Source organism: Lonchura striata, chromosome 6 (genome assembly GCF_046129695.1).
Source record: "Lonchura striata isolate bLonStr1 chromosome 6, bLonStr1.mat, whole genome shotgun sequence".
Classification (NCBI taxonomy): domain Eukaryota; kingdom Metazoa; phylum Chordata; class Aves; order Passeriformes; family Estrildidae; genus Lonchura; species Lonchura striata.
Window position 1 is genome coordinate 53842774 of NC_134608.1, and position 15603 is coordinate 53858376.

Consider the following 15603-nt stretch of genomic DNA (forward strand, 5'->3'; position numbering starts at 1 on the left):
GGGGCAGCGCCCGCCGCGCTGCGGGTCCCCGAGCCGGGGGGGGGTCCGCTGCCCCCGGACCCCCTCTCTCGGCCGGAGGGGAGGGGGCTGGCCGTGCCAGCGAAGAGACGAGGACCCCCCCCCTCCCCGCCCCGCCGCCACCCTTCCCGCACCGGCCGGCCCCATCCCTCCGCCACTCCTCCCCGCTGCCCCGGGGGGGGGAAGGAAGGGGGGGCAGGCTGGCACCCCACGCCCCCCCCCGGACCCGGCCCCGCCAGAGGAGCTGCTCCGCCGCACCTCGCCCCGTCCCCCCCGTCCTCCCCTCCCCGGACCCCCCCCTCCGTCCCGTCCCCCCCGTGCTCCCCCCGGGACCGGGCTCTCGGCTCTGTGCGCGGGGAGGAGGAGAGGCGAGAGGGCTCGGAGCGGCAAATGGGAGCCGCAGTCCCGGGCCGGTGTGCGGGACCGCTGCCTGCCCGCCCGGGGACCCCAGAGCACGCACCCAGCGCCCCGGCCCCGCGCCCGTCCCGCATGGAGCTGAGAGCAGGTAGGAGACCCCCCCGCCGAGCGGCACCGGCCCCGCACCGGCCCCGCACCGGCCCCGCCGCTGCCACTTTAACAAAAGCCGGGCGGGAGCCAGAACCGCACGGGGGGAGCAGCGAGGGAGAAAGCGGGGGGTCCCCCCCTTCCTACCCGGCCAGCGGCACCCCGGGGGACCCCCCTCTTCCCTTCCCTCCCCTCCGCCTTCCGCAGCTCCGGGGCTCAGCTCCAGCCTCCCCAGCTCTGCCCGGTGCCGGGACCCCGGGGATGCGGATGGGGAAAGGGGGGATAAAGCCGGGGCGGGGGGGAGAGGGAGGGAATGAATGGAGCCCGCTCTTGTGTACAATTGCATCAAATACATTCTTGAAAGCAACCTGGTTCTGCTTAACACTTGAATTGGGGGAAAAAAAAAAAAGAGGAAAGAAGGAGGCAGCAGCTTGGAGAGGGTGGATGCGAGCTCCAGTTTTTTTTTTTTTTTTTGCCTTTTTCTTTTTTTTTTTTTTTTATTTTTTTATTCCTGCATTCCTGGACCCCAATCAAAAGAGCAAATCAAGGGAGGTGGAAGGGGGGAACGGCGGCGAGCGAGGCAGCCGGAGCGCAGTGCGAACCCTCCACACCCCAAAAACCCACCCAACCCGCCCTGTTTTTTTTTTTTTTTTCCACCTAACACCCGAGCGAGCCCAAACCAAAACAAATAGAGACCGAGGGAAAAAAAAAAAAAAAAAAAGAAAGTCAGAAACCAACCCAAAAAAAAAAAAAAAAAAAACCACCACCCAACCCTGAGCGCGAGCGAAGCAACGAGCCAGGGCTGAGGCGAGCGGGCGGGCTCGGGGAGCCGAGCAAGAGCCGAGCCCCCCAAAATCCCCCTGCACCCCGACTATGCTAAATGTAACCGGGGAGCTCTCAGGTAAGCCCGCGGCGCTGGGTGCGGGGCGGGGGGCTGCCCCAACTCCCCTGCCTGCATCTGCCGGGAGTTTTTTCCCCTTTCCAAACCGACTGCTGATTTTAATTTGATGTGATTAAAACGTCTGTCTGGCTTTGGGATTGATTTAAGACTTTCCCCTCTCTAGGTTGGGTTGTTGTTCTTTTTTTTTCCCCCCCTTTCTCTCGTTCCCTCTTTTCCATGCATGTTTGTGATTACCAGGGAGGGAACCGCCGCTGAGCACGGAGAATTAAACCCCGGGACCGACAGAGGGGAGGAAAAGGAAAGTCGGTGGGATTTATGGGGGGCAGGAAGAGTTAGCTTTCCTGCCCGGGGCTGGATTTCGGGGCTTGACACAGAACGCCGCCGCTGGAGCCGGCGACGTTCCTGCGGGACACAGCAGCGGGTTTTGGGGTGCTGGGGAGGGGACGGCTTTGTTCCCTCGGCCCCAGCGGCCACCGGCACCCCCGGGGCTGCTGTGGGGCCAGCCGGCCTTGGCGGCACACCGGCACCGGGGGTTCCTCGCCCGGAAAATGCTGGAAAACACCCTTAAAAGGGCAAAGTGTGGGCGCCGCCAAGCTTTCCGGGGTCCCGGGCGGCGGGACCGGGGCCGGGGCAGCACGAGGCCGGCGCCGGGTTCGGCTCCAGCTCCCGCGGTGCCGGCGTGACGCAGGACGGGCACAGCGGGGCGAGCGCCGGGGAACCGGAAAAGCGAGGCCGGGATCCCCGGCGGCTCCATCGCCCTCCCTCGCCCCTTCCTCTCCCCCTTCCCGCTGCCGCCGGGCCCGGCGGACGTGGCCGGAGCCGGTGGCACGGCCGGTGCGAGGCCTGCGGGACGGGCGGGGAAGGGGACGCCGCGGAGGAGCTGCGGGGCTGGAGCTCGGCCGCCAGGACCCCGTTCCCGTTTTGGGACATCCCTACCCCCTTGGCTGCCGGGGTGGTGTCTCTGGCTGGGCTCCGGGACTCTCGGCATCCCCGGTGTCCCCGTGCCTATTTAGCAGGCGGTGCGAGGGCACGGTGGCGGCCGCACATCTGGGCTGCATTAGGCGCAGGCTCCGCAGGGAAATGCGGAGGGCTCTGCTTACAGGGCCGCGCTGGGGGGAGATTTATGCCCTGCTAAGTGGCACCGAGCCCCATAAATCATCCCCCCGCACCCCCCGGGGCTGCAACGCCAGCATCCCTGTGCCACCGTCCCAGTTGCCACCGTCCCGGCAGGCTCGGCAGGCTCGTGGGGATGCACTCCTGGATGGGGTATCTGGGATATCTGGGAAGCAGCTGGCCCGGCAGTGTTGTGGCTGCGTGTGGCACGTGGCCTGTGGGTGACAGAGGTGTCCCAGGCTTCACCAGAGTGCTGTGGGGACATCAGAGCGTGGTTTTGCCTGCCAGAACTGCTGGTCCCACGCTGACCCAGCCAGGCAGTGTCCCCATGGCAGGCGATATCAGAGGTGGCAGTGGGTCTGGAGGTGCCAGGGCGTGTCAGCCACGGCTTTGTGGTGCCACATGGGCTGGCACCGGGGGTCCCCCTGCCCCACTGGAGAGTGGCCAGCCTGGCTCTGTGCCGGTGAACCCCCAGCAGGGTGCTGAGGGGGCTGTTGGGCTGTGGGGCTCCATGACCTGTGCCGGGAGGGAGCGGCAAGAAGGGATCGAGGTGCCTCGCGAGGCTCCCGGGCGCTGGGCGTGCGTGTGGGGCAGCGGGGTCTGGTTGGGATTAGGGGCCTGCGCCCCCCTTGCCGGCGGGGGTGTTTCCATCTCACCGCTGGCTGGAGCCGGAGCTGGATGGGAAATCCAGGCCCAGCTAATTACGGCCTCGCTGGAGTCTCCCGTGCGCGGCCGCATTTATAAACACACGGAGGAGACAGGATGTAAACACTCAGCGCCGCAAGCGCAGGCACGGCCCGGACCGTGGGGGATGCGGGGCCACGCGCCCCCCGCGCCACCACCCACTCCTGGCACAGCGGCTTTGCCATGGGATGGATGGGGTGAGAAGGGATGGGATGCATGGGATGGAGTGCAGTAGAATGGGATGGATGGGATGGGGACCCCACTCTGGTGGCCGTGGGTGCTCTTGGAGAACAAGGGCATGCGTGTTCTTCCTGTTGGAACTCAGGGAATGCTGCGTCTCTGATAGCTGGGTGTGGAACATGAGCATCCTTGTGTCCCCATCGTGCTGGCTCCACAAGGACGCTGCTGTGCTGTGGTGTCACCTCCCCAGATACAGCAGGGTTAAATGCCAGTAGTGCAGGGACACAGAGGCATCTGTCCATGAGCCCTTGAGTGTCATCCACTCCAAGCCCCTCGGAGCTGGTGGCCACATTAGACTGGGAAACGCCCCGTGCAGGGTTAAGTGGTGCCAGTTGGTGGCCAGGACAGTGGCTGGAGTAATGGGAACAGGGCTGCTTTGTCCTCTGTGCCACAGTCATGCCTGGCCACCGCGAGACCTCCCATGCTGGCCCCAGGAATGGGGCTGTGGGGTGGGATGGGGCTCTGTTCGCCGCTGGACGCCGGCCCATCAGATACGGCAGCTCCCGCCGCGGCGTCGGGGGCCGGCTCGGCTCCGTCCTCTGCCGGGGGCTCCGGGGCCAGGGGGTCTCCCCTTCCCGACTGCCGCCCCCGCCACCAGGGTTTCGGGAAAGCGGCTCTGGGGGGGCTGTGGTCGCTCAGCCCTCGGCGGCTCTGCCCACAGCATGCCCAGGGAACAGCTCACCGTCTCCGTGGCCGAATTCCTGCCTTGGCCGCTGGCCGGGAGGTCTGGCCAGCACTGCCGCCTGCGCCGCTGGGCGGGTGGCAGTCAGGGGTCCCGGGTGTCACCCCAAAGGCGGGTGAGCCACATCCCCGCTGCCATGTGTGCGATGGGTGTCCATGGCACCACCGGTGTGTCTGGCGTGGGTGTGCTGGCAGAGCAGGGGTGCCCGTTCCCGTGGCCCCCCGTCACCCCGGTTCCTCCTCGGGTGTCCCCGGGGCCCAACGGGTGACCCCGGGCAGGCACGCCATGAGCTGCTTACGTGGGCTGGGAGCATCCTGGCCGCGCTCCAGGGCCGGTTTTGAAACCCTCGGGCTCTTCCTCTCCGACGTCACTGGGATCCAGCTGTGCCGGCTGGAGCCTCCCTCCTCCACTGTCTGTGCCGGTGGGTGCCCGGCGCCAGCCGCTGGGACAGAGGTGGGCAAGGGACAGCGGGGCACTCACTGTGTGTCACTGCTGTGCCACGGTCACTGTCACTCCTGTGCCATGGTCACTGTCACTGCTGTGCCACTGTCATCATCACTGCTGTGCCATGGTCATCGTCACTGCTGTGTCATGGCAACTGTCTCTGCTGTGCCCCAGTCACTGTCACTGCTGTGCCAGGGTCACCATTGTCACTGTTGCATGGTCACTACTGCTCAGTGCCATCCATTCTGTGCATCCCACCATTCCCATCCCTCAGACACCCACCTCTATCCCCTTCCTCCATCATCCTCATCCTCATCCTTATGTCTGGGCCACCTGCCCAGGATCCACCGTGGCTCCATCCCAATCTCCCATCCCTGCCATCTCCCCCTCATCCCGCTCCCCGGCTGTGTTTGGTTTGGCACCGGCCAGGCCGGGGCGGGTGTAAATCCCGCCTGGAAACCGGAGCCGGCGGCGGGCGAGGGTCCGGCCAAAGCAAACACCGGGAAGGGGGGGGTGTGTGTGCTGTGAGTCACCGCGGGCCCCCCGCCGGCCCCCCCCGGCCCACGCTCGCACGCACGCGGGGCCGCCGCACGCTCCGTGTACCGGAACGCACCGGAACGCTGGCAAACGGCGGCACGTGCCCACCGCAGGGCACCGGGCGAGCCGGCGCCGACCGGGGCTGCCACGCATGGGCACGGGTGACATGGGGGCACGTGGCCCTACATGGGGTGTCACGGAGTGGCGTTGGGTGTGCACGGTGTGTCACACGTGGATGGCATGTAACGGAGTGTCCCCCCCATGGGGTATGCACACAGCACATTGCACATTTGCCTGACATGCCCTGTGACTGACACATGTGTCACGCCCGTGTGGGAGGTGACAAACCTGGGTGGTGTCTCATGCTTGTGGCGCATCCCACGTGTGCACGGTGTGACACCTGCATGGTGTCACACGGCTGGAAAGCGGCATGTTCCCCACACCTGTGTGATGCACACACACACACAAGGCGTATCCCAGGTGTGCCCTGGACGTATCCCAGAGGGGTCACAAGTGTCCCGCACACCTCCGGGGTGTATCCCAGGTGTGACAGCGTCCTGCACACCCTCAGGGCACTCGCATCCCGCACAGAGAGGCGTGCAGTTTGCAGGACACCCACGGCGCTGAGGCTCTTGTGGCCGGAGCCGGGGTGTCCCCGAGGGCCGCCGTGCGTCACGGGCGGCCGGTGACGGGGAGCGGTGACGCGCGGGGGCGCGGGGGGCTGCCCGCAGCAGGAGCCCCGCGCTGCCGAGCCGTGCCAGCGGCCGGTCTTTCCCGGGAGGCGCTGCCGGGAAGGCCGGCTGTGGCGAGCCGGGGGTGCCAGCTGGCCGGAGCGTCCTGGCCGCGGGCCGTGACCTTTGCACGGCCGCCGGGAGCGGGGCCGCGCTCCGGGCCGCCCTGACGTCAGGCCGATGACGGGGACCCCGCCGGCGCTTTCCGGTGGCTCCGGAAAGGTCACCCCGCGCCCCGGCCGCTCCCCGGAGCCGCGTCCCACCCCCCGCTCCACTTTCCCGGTGGCCCCGCGGCGGAGGTCCCCGCTGGGTGCCCGGGCCGCTCCGGCGTTGGCGGTGCCCAAATATATCCCAGGCGTGTGTCCCGGCGGGAATGCCGCGGCCGCGCTGCTCCAGACCATATAAAGGATTGTTGGTGCAGCCGCGGGCGGGAGCGCTCCGAGGGGAGCCGGGAGGTCGCCGTGCTGAGGTGGGGGGTTCCTGCTGTTCCAGGGGGGTGCTGAGGTGAGGGGAACCCCACCCTCCCCGCCCCCGTGCCTCAGTTTCCCCGCGCTCAGACGGGTGACTCAGGGGTACTCTGCAGGCTCAGCGCCGCACGCACGGAGACGGAGTGTCCCTGTCACCCCCCCTGAGGTGCTGTGTGTCCCTCCACAGGTGACTCTTGGGGGATCTTCACCTTCCTGTGCGCCGCGCTTTGCAACCTGCCGGCGCTGCCGGCGCTGAACTGCTCCGAGGAGCTGGGCGCCGGCCAGTCCATCCAGCAGACGTACGACCTGACCCGCTACCTGGAGCACCAGCTCCGCACCCTCGCCGGCACCTACGTGAGTCCCCGACGCGCCCCCCCTCCCGGGATATCCACCCCGTGCCCAGCTGCTCCCACGCCGCCGGGCACGGAAATGCCTCATCGCCCGCCGGGCGCAGGGCGGCTGCCGGTACCCTCCCCTCAGCCCGTGATCCCGTCATGGGCGCGGCCATCCGCCTCTCCCTCCCCGCCGGCGTCGCCGACTCAGGCGGAGGTTCCCCGTCCCTGCCCTGACGTGCCCTCGGCGGTGCTGGCACGTCCGGTGCCAGGCGGTGACGGCGGCGCTGCCCGGGCCGTGCCGGCGATGTCCGGCTCGGGCAGAGCGCGGGGGGGACGTGCCAAGAGAAGGGAGAGCTGGGACGAGTGGGATGTGCTCGAACTGGGGGCACGGGGGGGACGCGCAGGATGGGTGGACACGGAGACATGACCCCTGGCACCCCCTTTCCCTTCCAGCTGAACTACCTGGGGCCCCCCTTCAATGAGCCCGACTTCAACCCCCCGCGCCTGGCACGGGCCGAGCGGGTGCCCAGCGCCACCGTGGACCTGGACCTGTGGCGAGGCCTGACGGACAACGCCCGCCTGGCCGCCAACTACCGGGCCTACAGCCGCCTGCTCTGCTACCTGCGCGTGCTGGACGGGCAGGTGGGCACGGCCGAGCTGCGCCACCGCCTCGCCCACTTCTGCGCCAGCCTCCAGGGGCTGGTGCTCAGCATCGGCGGCGTCATGTCCTCGCTGGGCTACCCGCTGCCCGCTGGCCCCGCCGGGCCCCCCGCGCCCCCCGGCGCGCCCGCGGCCCCCAATGACTTCCTGAAGAAGATGGATGATTTCTGGCTGCTGAAGGAGCTGCAGACCTGGCTCTGGCGCTCGGCCAAGGACTTCAACCGCCTCAAGAAGAAGGTGCCGCCCGCTGTGGTCACCCTGCGGCTGGAGGCGAGGGGGTTCTGAGCACCTGCGGGGCTCCTGAGTCCACAGTGCCACCATGGCCACGCAGGTCCCCTCTTCCACCACCAGCGTGCCTTGAGAAATGGGGCTCCTGACCCCCAAACCACCCCACAACCTCATCATCACCTGGCAGTGCCTTGAAAGATGGGGCTCCTGACATTACGTGTCACCACAGCCACCCTGCAGCCCCTCCAGCATCATCATTATCATCATACTGTGCCTTAAGGAACAGGGCTTCTGACCCCAAGTGCCACCACGGCCACCCCATGTTCCCTGTCCACCACCAGTGTGCTTCAAGAAATAGGGTTCCTGACTCCCAGGTGCCACCACAGCCATCTCACAATCCCACTTTCATCACCGTGCCTTAAGTGAGGGGTTCCAAACCCCAAGTGTCACCCACCACAGCCACCTCACGTCCCCTCTGTCACTACACTCTGCTGTAAGGGATGCATCTCCTGACCCCAAGTGCCACCAAAGCCACTCCATGTCCCCTCTTTGCCCGCAGCGTCCCTTCAAAACTGTGTCTCCTGACCCCGGAGTGCTGCCAAAGCCACCCCACATCCTTACCATCACCCAGCTGTGCCTTAAGGGGTGGAGTTCCTCACCCCAAAGTGCCGCCACAGTCACCCCGCAGCCCCTCTGTCGCTATGTTGTGTCTTAAGGGACAGGTGTCCTGACTCCCATGTGCCCCTCCATGGGGTCCCCAACCCCCAGGGTGCCTGTCCCCATCCCTAAAGTCTCCAGAATGGGTGCCAACCCCGCCCATCCCAAAAAGGACCAACGCCCTCCGAGCATAGGAATAAGCCCCCACCCAGCCAGCAGCAAGCCCCGCCCCGGAGCAATAGGCTCCGCCCCATGGCAATAAGCCCCGCCCTGTGTAGCAAGCCCCGCCTCCTCCCCGCAACAGGCTCCGCCCCCTTTGCCCAAGCCCCGCCTCCCCCACGGGTGCCCATCGATGGTGGGGCGAGGCCGTGGGGCGCGGCGCTGTCCCGGTGCGTCTGTGAGTGTTTATTTATTGGAGATGTTTATTTATTGGGGTATTTATTGCAGAAGATCTATTCTTGTATGAACGAATAAAAGCCTTTCTCCAGCCCCCCGCCCCGCCCGTGCCGCACCCGGGTGGGGACCGGGGAGGACGGCTCCGTGTGGAATTTGGGATGTTCCCATCAGTGCCATCAGTGGGGATCAGAGGGAATGGCTCCGAGCTGAGCTCACAGGGTGGGGATCCAGGCCGCCCTGGGCCCAGGTAACCCCACCCCGAGGACAGGCACCCCCCGCCTTGGCACCTCTCCCTGGGCACTACTTTGGGGTGCCCAGGATCATGTAGAAGGTTCCGGGCTGGGGCACGAAGCCGACGGCCTGCAGGGCGTGCAGCGAGGCCGTGTTTTGGGGCAGCACGGAGCAGTAGATGGGGAAGCCGCGGGCGTGCAGCTCCCGGCCCAGCAGGGCCAGCGGGAGCCCGCTGAGGCCGCGCCCGCGCCAGGCGGGCACCGTGTAGCCGTGGCGCAGGCAGCCCTGCCCGTCCAGCAGGCTCCAGGACACCGGGCGGCCGCGCGGGCCCAGCAGGCAGGCGGAGGGCAGCGTCCTCACCAGCCCCAGCAGGAACGCCCGGCTGCGGGCATTGCCCCCCTGGGCCCACGTGGCGTTGAGCAGCGGGACGTGGGACGGGGACACGGGCGCCAGGCGCAGGCCCGGGGGCATCCTGCAACAGGGCATGGCAGAGTGGGGAATGCCGAACCCTGGTCCCAGCTGGGATAGCAGATGGGATGGGATTTGGAACCCCTGTGCCACCCAGAGATGGAATCTGGGACCCTTTTGCCACCCAGGAGTGGGACTGGGGACTCCTGTGCCACCCAGTGAATCCACTCATGTCACCCAGTGATCCCTGTGCCACTCAGGGATGTGCTCAATGATCCCACTCGTGTCACTCTGTGCCTCTCAGGGATGTGCTCGGGGACTCCTGTGCCACCAAGAGAGGCGAATATGATGCCCCTGTGCTACAAAGAAATGTGGCAATTCTCCATATACCACCCAGGGATGTGACTTGTCCGTCAGTGCCCATGTGCCCCCAGTGTCCCATGTCCCCCCAGTTCCCCTCACTCACTGCCTGCGGGGCTGGGGGGGCTCAGGGCTCATCAGTGCCCGGTACCGGATCATCTCCACCTTCAGCCCCCTGGCACTGGCCACCTCCTGCACGGCCTCGTCCAGCCCATCCTGCATCCCTGAGACACCCTGTCTGTCAGCCAGACAGGGGACCCAGATGGAGGGTAGAGGAGCCCTGTGTCCCCTCAGTGCCATCCTTACCCAGAATCTGGAAGGCTCTTTCCTGGGTCACCGCCTCAGTGCCCTCCAGCAGAGCCTGCAGGGCTCCCTTGTCCCGGTAGAACACAGACAGCTGGTTGGAGTAGTAGTCCCTGGGGTCCCTATGGTCCTGGGAGGGACATGGAGCTGAGGGTGGCACCCCACTTGCCAGGCCCCTGGGGTGTGGGGTGCTGCTGTCAGGACAGGGGTCAGCACCTCTGGGCGCAGGCGGGTCAGGACAATGCTGAAATGGGGCCAGGAGTCCACCAGCACCTCGTGGGAGGCCGGGTTCCCCCTGGCCACCGTCATCACAGTCCCCAAGACCTGCACAATAAGGTCATTGTCACCTGTAGGACAGGGGAGAGGGGACAAAGGGGTGCCCAGAGTCCCTCTGGTCCCCTCACCAGCAGGGGAGAGGGAGCAATAGCATCCCCGGGGTCTGCAGCAGGGCAGGGGAGAGGGGACAGAGGGGTCCTTGTCACCACCAGGGCAGGTGGGGAGGCAGAGGGGTCCCAGGGTCCTCATCAATGGTAAGGCAGAGGAGAGGGGACAGGGGACAGGGACAGAGGGGTCCCGGGAATCAGCAACACTGACAGGACAAGGATGAGGGGACAAAGGAGTCCCCAGGGTCCTCACCACCGGCAGAGAGGGAGGGAGGGAGGGACAGAGGGGTCCCCAAGGACTCTGTCACCAGCAGGACAGGGCAGGGGGGACAGAGGGATCCTCGGGGTGGCTGTCACCGGCAGGGTGGTGGGCAGGCTCTTCCGCAGGGTCTCCTCCAGGAGCTGCAGCTGGGCTGGGCACCTCAGGATCAGCATGGCTTCGTGACCGTGGGGCAAGTGGTGACACTGAGGATCCGTGGGGAACTGGTGGCACTGAGACAATGTCCCAGAGTGTCCCAGCTGAGCACCTGTCCCCAGGCAGCCATAAAGCTGGCCTGGTGCCCAGTGTTCAGCGGGATGGACCCTGCCCGCTGCCCCCCAAGGCAGGGGGCACTCGCTGGCCCGTGACAGCTGGTGGTAACCATTGTCACCGAGTGCCACACAGTCTCCAGACTCTGACTCCACAGCCCCCTGGAACCCACAGACTCAGGACTGTTGCAGGGTGAGTGCTGGAGGAGATGGGGACCGTGAGGAAAGGGACGGGGACAGGGTCAGGGGCCATGCCTGGTGGCCCTGTCCCCCTGTTACTGAGGGTCTCTCAGCAGGACAATGAAGATCTTGACATGCTCAGCCCAGCTGCAGCACCTGGAGGGGATCCTGAGGAAGAGCCTGCCCCTCGCCCTGCCGGTGATGGGGACCCCACTGTCCCCACCCCTGCCCTGTGCCACGATAGGGACCCCAATGCTACCCCCATCCTGCCGGTCACAGGGACCCTGCTGTCACCCCTGCACTGTGCCATGACTGGGACACCAGCGACACTCATCTGTTGCTGTGATGGGGACCCCAATATCCCCCTTGCTGTGAGGGAGACCCCAATACCATCCCTGCCCTTTGCCCTCCTGCTGGTGATAGAGACTCCCGTGTCATTAGGAACCCTTTTGCCACCCTGTCCCCACACCTGCCCCCCTCCCATCAGCTCTGACCCCCTATCTGCTCCCACAAACCCCCTAGCTCTGGTCCCACATGTGCCCCTGTGTCCCCCATATCAAGCCCCCATCCCTGACCCCCATCTGTCCCCTCCTTGTTCCCCTTTTCCCCCAGGTCTTCGGGGCAGTGCTGAACATCAACCGGGGCAACCCTGGCCACTTTGAGGTGCTGGTGGACAAGTGGCCTGAATTCGGTGCCATGCTGGCCCGGCCCAGTGGAGAGGTGGCCAGTGGGGACATGGGGCACTGCAGGAGGGGGGTGACATGGTGCCCTAGCACGTGCGAAGTGTGCTCAGAGCACCCCTGGGTGCCCCCAGGTGCCGGTGAACGATGGCTACTGGAACACACAGGCGGCGTTTTACCGGGACCTGGGGGCGTACCGGGAGCTGCTGGAGACCCCCGGCTGCCTGCGCTGGGACGCTGCCTTCACCCTCATCGGTGGCCTGGGGACACTGGGGTCTTGGGGGGGTCCTGGGCATGCTCTGGGCTGCACTTGGGAGTGTGGGACACTGGGGAGAGCTGTTGGAGGCAGGGAGGAACTGGGAGGTACTGGTGAAGGAAATTGGGGGTGCTGGGGGACACTGGAGATGGGTGTTTGGGTGCTGGAGAGCACTGGAGGCCTGATTTGGTGTGCTGGGGTGGGGTTTGATGGGTGATACCAGTGGGAAGTGTTGGGGTGGGATTTAGGGGTGCTGGGGAGCACCAGGGAATTGCACTGGTGCAATTCTCTGAGCATCCTGGAAGCAGGGTTCAGGGGGTACTGGGGTTGAACTTGGGGATGCTGGGGGCACTGGGAAGCACTGCAGCTGGATTTGTGGGTCCTTGGGGACACTGGGGAGCGCTGGGGTTGGATTTGGGCATGCTAGGACCAGGACCGGGGTACTGGGCAAAGTGGAAGGAAGGATTTGGGTGCTGGGAATAGAGGCTGAGATTGCAGGCAGCCCCTGGGCACAATTAGGAGGACACTGGGGTCACATAGAGGGGCTGGGGACAGAGATGGTGGGGTACAGGAGGAACAGGACCCCATGACATCCCCTTCCCCAGGGATACAGGATGGGCTGGCCACGGTGTCCCAGGACCTGGCGGGGAGGAAGGGTGTGGAGCTGGACATTGTCGAGTACTACTCCTACTGGCACCCTGACCCCAGCACCGTGCCTGAGCCCCGGTGAGAGCCCCCCACCCTCGACCCCACACGGGAACACCCCTGAGCCCCCCACTGACCCCTGCCTCACCCAGGCCAGCCCCCGGGGTGCGTGTGGGCTCCCTGAGCCCCTCGCACGTGGACCTGCTCAACGAGACGTGGCCCTACGGGGGGAACGCCCGCAGCCGGCGCTTCCTGGCTGAGATTTTGGGGCGCTTCCCGCAAGTCTGCCTGCAGGACGGCAGCGGGCAGCCCATCGCCTGGGTGCTGACGGATCATTTCGGGACGAGCACCCACAGCTACACCCTGCCCGAGCACCGGCGGCGCGGCCACATGCAGGTGGCACTGACGCTGGCGGCGCAGCGGGCGCAGGCCCGCGGGTTCCCCACGTTCGGGCACACGGCGCTGGGGAACCGGCCCATGCAGCGGCTGCAGGAGCTGCTGGGCCACCAGCGCCTGCCCGGGGTCTGCCGCTACATCCTGCACAATCCTGGCCTGCACAGGGACGGGCCCTGAGGGAGGGCCTGCTGTCCCCTCTCTGTGCCAGCCTCACATTAAACAGCCGTGTGGCATCTCTGATGGCTGCTGTGGGGTTTTGTGTCCCCCCAGCGCTGAGCGTTACAGCGGTGGCACAGCTCGGTGGCTCACGTGTCACCGCTGAGGCACACAGCTGGGTCCCCTGGGAGCCACCCCTTTCCAAGGCACGCATCTCGGTTATTCTCAGTTTCCCAAGGGAGGGCTGAAAGCCGCAGGCAAATCTGCACTGGTTGCACCTGCGGTGTCACCCCCTCAACCGGGGCGGTGTCACCACAGCTGGGGACAGGCAGGCACTGGAGGGACAGGCAGTGACACACAGGGCAGAGTGGGACAGGGCAGAGGGTGACAGTGTCACAGGGTGAGTCGTGGTTTGGGGGACTGATGGGGACAGACAGGGGGTGACAGTGATGGAGGAATGCTGTGATGGGGGTGACATTGTCCAGGGGGACAGGGAGAAACCACAGAGGTGACAGTGCTGTAGTGATGGGGGTGACAGGGGTGACAATACCAGAGGGTAGTGGGCACAGCTGGGGATGACAGTGCCTGGGGTGACAGTCACTCACACGGGTGACAGTGCCAGGGGAAAAGGGAACACTGGGATGGAGGCGACAGTACCCTCGGGGTGCCAGAACTGCCACGGGGGTGACAGTGCGGCTGCTGGCAGGGACAACACGGGGGGTGACAGCACCCGGGGACAGCCGACGGGTGCCGAGGGGGGCGAGGGACCGGGACCACCGCGAGGGTGGACCGGCCAAGGCGGCAGCGTCCGAGGGCGCCCACGTCCGGCTCCCCGGCCCGGCCCCGCCGCTTCCGCCCGGCCATGGGCAGGGGCGGGTCCCTCGCTGGTTCCCGGTATTGGCGGGTCCCGCCCGGTTCCCGGTATTGGCGGGGCCGTGCCAGCTCCATGTCGCGCAGGGCCATGGAGCAGCCCCGGCGCATCACCGACTCCTTCCCGCGGCGGCGGGGCCCGCGGCGGCCCCCGGGCAGGCTCAAGAACAAGAAGGACGAGGACAAGGACAAGGACAAGGCGCAGCTGAAGGTGCGGGACTGTCCCCGCGCTCCCTCGCAGCCCCCTCCGGACCCGGCGCTCATGGAGATGTTGCGGCGCTTCGACCTCTCCTGGGAATACGGACCCTGCACCGGTGAGCACCCCCGGTTCCCCCGGTTGTCCCGGTGGCCCCGGGCTCCCCTCGGCCCGGCTGAGCCCCCGGTATCCCGCAGGGATCACCCGCCTGCAGCGCTGGGAACGGGCACAAGAGCTGGGGCTGAGCCCCCCCGGCCCCATCCGTGACGCCCTCCTGGAGCACCGGGACAACCCCGACGTCACCTACAGGTGGGTGTGGGATGGGAGGGTGGTTGGGGGGCACGGGGCATCCCCTCCCGGTGCCCCCCGCCCTTCCCGCTGACCCCGTTGTGTCCCCGCAGCCTCTGGCACGAGTACGAGCTCTGAGCCAGCACGCCGAGGGAGCGGGGGACCCATTCCCGACGCCCCCAGACCCCATTCCAGGGACACCGGCTGGATTAAAGTTGGTGTGAGCGAAGGAAAGGGTGCCGTGTGCTGCCTGGGGGGCACGGGGTGGGGTGAAACCCTTGGGGTGCAGGGGGAGGGCAGGAATTGCATCTCCCCCCAAAAAAGATGGGTGGGGTGTCCAGTCACGCAGTTTAATTCCACCCAACTGGGACTCAGGGAGAAAAATGTGTTCTTGGGCAGAGAAAGGGAGGTGGGATTTTCTTCCCCCAGGAATGGGGTGAAAAAATGAAGAACGAGGTATAAAATCAGGTGAAAGTGAGCACAGGGGTCTGAGGCAGGTGGCTGTGGATGGTGGGGATGCCCTGCAGCGGGGTGGGAAGGGTGACAGTGTCCTGTGGGATTCATATGTTTACTAGCCCGAATGAGCAGCTTTGCTGTGTGCAGAATGATAAATAACAGGATGTATCTGTTAATTATTCAGGTTATCGATGACTTAATTCACCAGCTCTTTCTGTTGTTTCATTAATAAAATAAATTGTTTCTATCTCTCGTGGGTCTAGCATTCATTAAATGCTAGTGCACCCACTAGAATATATTTAATTATTTTTTGTTGATTGGTTTGGTGCTTTTTATTAACTTTAATTTGGGGGATATGGGTATTTATATGGTGGACTTTTATAGATAGTCTTTTTATCTTGGTAGTGATGTCTTTTTAATTTTTAGCAGTCTAATTTTTTTTTATGCTGCTAATTAGTCTTTTTAATTTTTTTCTAGCTATCCTCACAGAGTACTGGTTACTATTTATGAATTAGTATAGAGGTAGAGTTTTGGCTTTAGTGCAGCATTGGAGCCAGCTATCACCTGGGATAAGGTGGGATGGGTTGGGATGGGGTGGCATGAGGTGGAATGGGGTGGGATGGGTGGGGACCACCCACAGCTCCCATCCCACTTGCACTGCAGGCTCCCA

General features: G+C 65.4%; 4 protein-coding genes across 4 annotated transcripts; 3 read left to right on the forward strand and 1 right to left on the reverse strand.

Moving 5' to 3' along the window:
• The first annotated feature begins 463 nt into the window (after positions 1 to 463).
• CLCF1 (cardiotrophin like cytokine factor 1) lies at positions 464 to 8409 on the forward strand. Its single transcript, XM_021556115.3, has 3 exons — positions 464 to 523; positions 6509 to 6675; positions 7110 to 8409. The coding sequence occupies exons 1-3, from the start codon at positions 508 to 510 to the stop codon at positions 7599 to 7601; spliced, it is 675 nt and encodes a 224-aa protein (XP_021411790.1). The 5' UTR covers positions 464 to 507; the 3' UTR covers positions 7602 to 8409.
• Positions 8410 to 8613: 204 nt separating this feature from the next.
• On the reverse strand, positions 8614 to 10717 carry LOC110485039 (glycine N-acyltransferase-like protein 3). The gene is made up of 5 exons (XM_077783782.1): positions 10640 to 10717; positions 10116 to 10223; positions 9903 to 10029; positions 9703 to 9820; positions 8614 to 9300 (listed from the first exon to the last, which is right to left on the reverse strand). Exons 1-5 carry the CDS (start codon positions 10715 to 10717, stop codon positions 8898 to 8900), a joined length of 834 nt encoding a protein of 277 aa, XP_077639908.1. The 3' UTR covers positions 8614 to 8897.
• A 393-nt stretch (positions 10718 to 11110) lies between these two features.
• Positions 11111 to 13313, forward strand: LOC110485038 (glycine N-acyltransferase-like protein 3). Its single transcript, XM_031504872.2, has 5 exons — positions 11111 to 11188; positions 11603 to 11710; positions 11805 to 11925; positions 12532 to 12652; positions 12724 to 13313. The coding sequence occupies exons 1-5, from the start codon at positions 11111 to 11113 to the stop codon at positions 13142 to 13144; spliced, it is 849 nt and encodes a 282-aa protein (XP_031360732.2). The 3' UTR covers positions 13145 to 13313.
• A 673-nt stretch (positions 13314 to 13986) lies between these two features.
• On the forward strand, positions 13987 to 15180 carry POLD4 (DNA polymerase delta 4, accessory subunit). Its single transcript, XM_021556113.2, has 3 exons — positions 13987 to 14307; positions 14387 to 14498; positions 14591 to 15180. Exons 1-3 carry the CDS (start codon positions 14070 to 14072, stop codon positions 14613 to 14615), a joined length of 375 nt encoding a protein of 124 aa, XP_021411788.1. The 5' UTR covers positions 13987 to 14069; the 3' UTR covers positions 14616 to 15180.
• The last annotated feature ends 423 nt before the right edge of the window (positions 15181 to 15603 follow it).

What these genes read in the sequence shown, in the direction of transcription:
- CLCF1 (XM_021556115.3), top strand. An exon ending in GCACCCTCGCCGGCACCTAC is followed by an intron (nt 6,676 to 7,109) that starts GTGAGTCCCCGA and finishes TTTCCCTTCCAG; the next exon opens with CTGAACTACCTGGGGCCCCC.
- LOC110485039 (XM_077783782.1), bottom strand. Translation starts at nt 10,717, where the DNA reads ATGCTGATCCTGAGGTGCCCAGCCCAGCTGCAGCTCCTGGAGGAGACC. An exon ending in TGACCCGCCTGCGCCCAGAG is followed by an intron (nt 10,030 to 10,115) that starts GTGCTGACCCCT and finishes TGTCCCTCCCAG; the next exon opens with GACCATAGGGACCCCAGGGA. An exon ending in CCCCCCCAGCCCCGCAGGCA is followed by an intron (nt 9,301 to 9,702) that starts GTGAGTGAGGGG and finishes GCCCTGTTGCAG; the next exon opens with GATGCCCCCGGGCCTGCGCC.
- LOC110485038 (XM_031504872.2), top strand. Translation starts at nt 11,111, where the DNA reads ATGAAGATCTTGACATGCTCAGCCCAGCTGCAGCACCTGGAGGGGATC. An exon ending in GCCTGCCCCTCGCCCTGCCG is followed by an intron (nt 11,189 to 11,602) that starts GTGATGGGGACC and finishes CTTTTCCCCCAG; the next exon opens with GTCTTCGGGGCAGTGCTGAA. An exon ending in CGCTGCCTTCACCCTCATCG is followed by an intron (nt 11,926 to 12,531) that starts GTGGCCTGGGGA and finishes CCCCTTCCCCAG; the next exon opens with GGATACAGGATGGGCTGGCC.
- POLD4 (XM_021556113.2), top strand. Translation starts at nt 14,070, where the DNA reads ATGTCGCGCAGGGCCATGGAGCAGCCCCGGCGCATCACCGACTCCTTC. An exon ending in GGAATACGGACCCTGCACCG is followed by an intron (nt 14,308 to 14,386) that starts GTGAGCACCCCC and finishes GGTATCCCGCAG; the next exon opens with GGATCACCCGCCTGCAGCGC. An exon ending in AACCCCGACGTCACCTACAG is followed by an intron (nt 14,499 to 14,590) that starts GTGGGTGTGGGA and finishes GTGTCCCCGCAG; the next exon opens with CCTCTGGCACGAGTACGAGC.